The sequence below is a fragment of the Ascidiella aspersa genome, chromosome 1 (assembly GCF_963924565.1).
Source record: "Ascidiella aspersa chromosome 1, kaAscAspe10.2, whole genome shotgun sequence".
Taxonomy (NCBI): Eukaryota; Metazoa; Chordata; class Ascidiacea; order Phlebobranchia; family Ascidiidae; genus Ascidiella; species Ascidiella aspersa.
The window spans coordinates 8,287,618-8,293,651 of record NC_139447.1 but is presented as its reverse complement, the minus strand read 5'-3'; the positions used below and the strand labels follow the sequence as shown (position 1 = coordinate 8,293,651).

The 6,034-nt window shown below is 37.8% G+C and overlaps 1 protein-coding gene across 1 annotated transcript; it reads left to right on the top strand.

Annotated features, from left to right (window-relative positions):
- The first annotated feature begins 2,789 nt into the window (after positions 1–2,789).
- LOC146167055 (monocarboxylate transporter 2-like) lies at positions 2,790–5,694 on the top strand. The gene is made up of 4 exons (XM_083385343.1): positions 2,790–3,025; positions 3,700–3,840; positions 4,343–5,176; positions 5,484–5,694. The coding sequence occupies exons 1-4, from the start codon at positions 2,797–2,799 to the stop codon at positions 5,615–5,617; spliced, it is 1,338 nt and encodes a 445-aa protein (XP_083241469.1). The 5' UTR covers positions 2,790–2,796; the 3' UTR covers positions 5,618–5,694.
- Positions 5,695–6,034: the final 340 nt, after the last annotated feature.

Below are 6,034 nucleotides of genomic sequence, written 5' to 3'. Positions count from 1 at the left end.
TTTGGCAAGTTAGCAAAATTCTGTGCTTTATAAAGATTCGATTTATGTTCTTTTTATAGAGTTTTAGCTTATATGACTTTTCTCAAGACTTGATTACTTTCTCGTCATAAAAAAGCAACATAAAATCACTTGATGTCATTTGTAGAAAATCGAGATTTTTTAAATACAAAGACAACAATGGAACACAGTACGTAAATTGGTAAGTATACTTAGTTGGGTTACCATTGGGTACGTGTGTCTACCCCCTGATGTTAATAAAAAACAGCTTCATATTTTTAGTCAATGCTCCTGATAAATATAATATCGATGTTGTTGAATGAAAGTTCAACATGGGATAAACTTTAAGGAACGGCAAATTTAACATTGTGATATAAACTTACAGATAAAATTCACACCAGGCATGCCCCAGAAAAACTATATTTTTTTGCCTATAATAATGAAAAAAACTCCAAGTTAATGCGAATTTTTGTATTTTCTAACAAGTTTTTAGACGTTTTAAGAACAATTTTTTAGTCTAAATTTGGTGAGCACACTATGGTATGTTGATGCGCCATGTGAACTCCTATAGCCTACTCTCGTAAGTATTTTTCTGCTAAATTAATAAATGCGATTAGACTACATCGAGTAACTCGCGAGTCTGTTTTATGTGGCCGATTCGCTGTGAAATTAGAAGTTTTTCGAATTTAAAACATATTATTTTTTTACAAGCTTGTGTTAAATTTTAGCTGCCTGTTTGCGTACGAATTATCTATAAAACAGCAGGTATGTTTTAGATTTGTTGTTTTATGGCGTCATGTTATAAAACACCATCCCTCCCCACCCAACCATAAACCGTTGAGCGCCATGAATAGGTGCAGTGTATTTTTATGTCTACTAGACAAAATAATAAATTCATTTCCAAAACAGCATGGGCGCTTAACCACTAGCATGTAAAGTCGCCGACTGCAGTAGTTCACAGGATTAGATTTATTGAGATGTTGAAACAAATTGAGATAATTGTGGAAGCAGTACGAAGAAATGGTTGATATTTATTATTCGAATTTAATAATGTTACAGTTTTGTTTGTGTTTTGTTCGCTTTAGGCTTACAACAAGTTTAGTAAACAGCATTGTGTCGCCAAACCTTTGCTGTTATACTTCCCAAGCCTTAGTAGTTGGCTTACGGCAAAAATTAGTCGAGAAACACTGGATTCTGTTATTACGATTGCCTCTGCCTGGTTGATTGCCGTTGAAGTAGTTCATTTGCGCTGAAGAAGACGAAAAAAAACAAAATCACCGAACCATAGCGCAATCTGCACAACAAAAAACGCACAACTGTCAAGTACACTGAAAATACAAATGCAGCTTCAGAGTGTTGTTTTACTTCCCTCAACCCCCTTAGAGAGGCCTTTGTTTTTTGCTGTAATTCACAGCGATAAGCAAAACAAGTTCTAAAAAGAAAGTTCAGTACCGCATGTTAGGAGACAAATCAGTTCTGCTGTATTTTAATGTCGTTTGCTGGGCTTTACTTTTGTTTACACACAAAGCACGTTTGGTTGCATTAGGCGCTTTACTTAAACAGCCGGCGCTGTAAACAAATAGTAGGAAATAAGTAGTATACAGTTTGGTACACAAAAAATGGGCCAAACGCGCTAGGCAGATCGAAGAAAGAAAGTTAAGACTCGAACCTTGTATACCAATCATCATGCTAAGTAATCTAAAAAAACGTTAAATTGAGCTGACATTAATTAGTTTTTGCCAATAAGCGTCTGGGTTAGGGTCGAATGTTTTTAGCAACTGCACTTTGGCAGTTTCCAAAAATGCTTGAACAAACGAAACAAATACAGTAGCAAAATGCTAGGCAACTTTGTAAATCATTCACTTGAACCGTAAGATTATTATTATTGAAGCAGGTGATGTTTACATTCAAGCTTTGTGATTTTCGTAAAATAGTTCGTTCGGTTAAAAACTTTGGTGTTTGGCATTTTTAGTTGACCCAGTGTGTCTATGAATTAAGTCCGGCTTTAAAAATGTATATTTATGTTTATTTTGAATTGAAAAAGAAGATTATGTTTTCATGTCTTCCATACATTGTATACGAAACCTCAAGAAAAAGGTTATTCGTTTTAGCGAAACATTAGCTTTTGGAGCATAATGCTTGGAGGTTGTAGTAAGACGTAGTAAGAATGTCAAAGCCCATATAGAAGTAGGTATACTTTTAAACGTTTCAAATATTCTTTATTAATTTTCAACATAGTCAGTTTCAATATAGTTTTATTCATTTCTATGTAGAAAAGGAATAAAGAGTTCTTCTAAACCAGGGGTTCTTAAACTGGGGTTCGTGAACTAGTTTTAGGGGGTCCACGAAGGTCTAATTGAAATATTAGTGTATATTTAAGAAGTAATCAATTTATTAAAGAAAACAATTTAATTAAAAATAAAACGGTTTTGCACTGAATGTATTTAACTCCTTTTCACTTTCACATTTTTGGACCAAAATCAGCAAATTTATGAAGTCTATTTGTACTGTGACGTGAATTTATGACGTCATTTTTTAATTGTTTTTTATGCCTACAGTGGTCCACGTGAGATAAAAGAAAATTTTAAGGGTCCGCGGTAAAAAAAGTTAAAAAAAAAAAGTAAGAACCCCTGTTCTAAACGTTCAAAATGATATCTACTTCTGTATAGCCTTTGTTATTCGTATTATGTTTTAGCTTTCGGCTGACTGTTTTCTTGTTCTATTGAACAATGGCGGCGCGAAGTGCACAACAGAGTCTCTTCTTTCTAAACCCTGTTTCCCTATAGGCACAAATACACAATGGGACTTAAAATTAAAACTCTTAATGGATCTGTTATTCTCAAAAAGCCCCCAAATGGTGGCTGGGGTTGGGTTGTCACCCTATCGGCGTTTTTGTGCGGAGGGATAGCCTTTGGTTCCACAAAAAGTTTTGGTGTCTTCTTCATTGACATAAAAAACGAGTTTGGTGCAAGTAATGCGTCCATATCCTGGTTCATGTCGCTCTTCGTCAGTGTCATTACTGTTTCAGGTCAGTATCCTTACCGTGTCAGGTCAGTGTCCTATCTATGCCAGGTCAGTATCCTATTTTTTTTTACGTCTTTTTTTTACGTCAGGTCGGTGTCTTAATTTTGTCAGGTCAGGGTCCTTGCTGCGCCAGGTCAGTATTTTAACTGTTTAGATCAGTGTCTTATTGGTGTCAGGTTAGTATCAACACGCTTATGGTCAACTTTTTTCGTGGCCAAGCTATTAGTTTCTCTAAGTCTTTGTCCCGATGGTTTTAAGTCGTGATTGTGATTAGGTCGTGAGATCAGTGTCCTAATAGTGTCAGGTCATTGCGTCTTGAATGTGTAGGTATCTTTGTGTCAAATCAGTGTTTTTACTGTGCCAAGGTAGTGTCCTTGCTGTGTCTGGTCAGCATTTTGTGGCAAGGCAGTGGTTTTACTCTGAAGATTGGCATACCAGTGTATTGTGAGTGTCAACACTATATTACGTCACTATCCTCTTTATGTCTAGACAGCGTCTTTATGTTGTATACTGTCAAGTCAGTAAAAAATTGGATGAGTTTAGTGCTTTCATTCAGTTAGGTCAAACTTACTCCTTTAGCACGTCACCATGCGAACTATACAATGTCGGTTTTCCTCTTAAGCGTGTATTACAGTAGTAATAGGTCAGTGTATTACTTACTTTAATTGTGTTTTTTAGGTGTTCTTCCCCACATCCTGTCAAGATGGCTGGACGCCAGACAGGTTATAATGATTGGAGGACTTATCGGATCAACTGGGCTCGTTGTCTGTGCGATTTCACCAGTGATGGCTGTCATGTACTTTGGATCCGTTATTACAGGTTTTTAAAAGCAATCCAATCCAATAAAAATAAAAAAAAACAGTACAGTAGGCTATTAAAACATCTAAATTTTACAGTGACAATCCTAATAAACTAGAAGAGCACTGTAATTGCACATGTGTCGTAACCTCTAAACTTTTATCTATCACGACATCCTGTTTTTTATATATTATATTTCGAAACCGGGTGCTCGGAATTAATTTATTTTGGTGTAAAAACATTTTTTTAAATTTATTTTTTAGTTCTGTAATGCATCGAGTGTATTAAATCAAATACTAAAAAGGTGATGACACACACTGCGACACACTTGTTTATTTTCCCCACGATACAACAATTTATTTCCAAATTCCTCTTGTTTTGTTTAATGCCTATAGCAAACACAGTAACTGCGCGTATCGCTATTGCCTTTCCTCCTTGGAAAAGCACCAACGTTCAAGTTTAGCTGTATAAAAACACTACAATAAACTTTCTCCTTTGTCTACATGTCTATTTTGGTGTGCAGGTATTGGTTACGGGATTATGTCAATTTGTTCCCTTTCGCAAGTATCGTATTACTTCTCCACCTTGAAGCCGCTAGCAAACGGAATCGCACTTTGCGGCTCCACCTCTCTTGGCTCGCTCTACCCTTATCTCAACCAGCATTTGTTGGGCTCGTACAACTGGAGAGGTGCCTTCCTTATATTGGCGGCTGTTAACCTAAACGCCTGCTGTGCCGGTGCTTTGGTGCACCCTATATCGCCTTGTGCAGATCTAGAGGACGGTTCGAATACTTTACAAAAGTTAGAGCAAAAGGCTCATTGTTCATCGCAACAAACACACCCTCAAGATAAGTCCGGTAAAAAAAATAACGACGCGAATGGAGCGACAAAATTCTTGAAAAAGTACTGGCTCGGGTTTTGCTTTCTCTTTGTCAACACCTGTGTGGGTCTGTCCATGTACGTCCCGAACATCTACATTATCCCGCACGCGCTTACAAACAACATCAGTAAAGCGAATAGCACTATGCTGCTGTCTCTTCTATCCGTCGGTGACTTTCTGGGACGACTCATGTCTGGCGTGGTTATATCCAGGTTCAAGAGCTTAAGCGACCACATCGTAGCATTGGTGGCTGCGCTGATTCTGGTTTGTTCCGTCGTACAAATCATTCCCCTGCTCAGCACTATGGCCCCGGAGCTGGCAGTGTACTCGACCCTTTACGGCTGTACGTTCGGGTCGGTGACCACTTCATCTATAACGTCCATCTCTCAGCTGGTGGAGCCCAGAATCATGCCCCTAGCCTTTGGTCTGTTCTTTACTTCCGGCGGTGTGGCGTTGTTTATCAGTGGCTTAGTATCTGGTAAGGGCATCTCCTCTATATTTTTATGGTATGGTTTTTAAGTGAGTGAGTGAGTGAGTGAGTGAGTGAGTGAGTGAGTGAGTGAGTGAGTGAGTGAGTGAGTGAGTGAGTGAGTGAGTGAGTGAGTGAGTGAGTGAGTGAGTGAGTGAGTGAGTGAGTGAGTGAGTGAGTGAGTGAGTGAGTGAGTGAGTGAGTGAGTGAGTGAGTGAGTGAGTGAGTGAGTGAGTGAGTGAGTGAGTGAGTGAGTGAGTGAGTGAGTGAGTGAGTGAGTGAGTTTTATTTAATTTCAACATCTTTTAAATTGCAGGACTTCTGGTAGACTGGTTCGGAACGTTTCTCGTCGTATTTTGGTACACTTTGATCTGTATGGCGATGACTGGTATGTTGATGGGCATGTGCGCGTTTGCTTTACAAAAAAGAGGAGGAAAAATAGTGAAGTAAAGTTTAAAATTGCTTGCACTATAGTTTCTGCAATACGACTGATTTTGTAACAAATTTATTTTGTAATAGCGTATGCACAATTTGGCAAATACCTAACGTTAAAAAACGGTGAAATATTTTTCTCCTTGCCATTTAGAAAAGCTTTTCAATATAAATCCTTATTTCCTAGTTTTTTTGTTCTAGTTGCACGTCAAATCCATATTTGTGAAGCTGCTAAAGGCTTTGCAGCTCCCTGATAAACAAACAAAAGGAAATTAATTTAATATTATGTGAATCCAGTAATTAAAACTAACCAGCCAAAATTTTGTCCTGAAATTTATGCCACCTTTACACTCAGCTATTATATACAACAGTAATATCGTGAGTCCGTGACTCGGCGTACGTTCTATTATTGCACAGTGTACACGGCACTTAAAA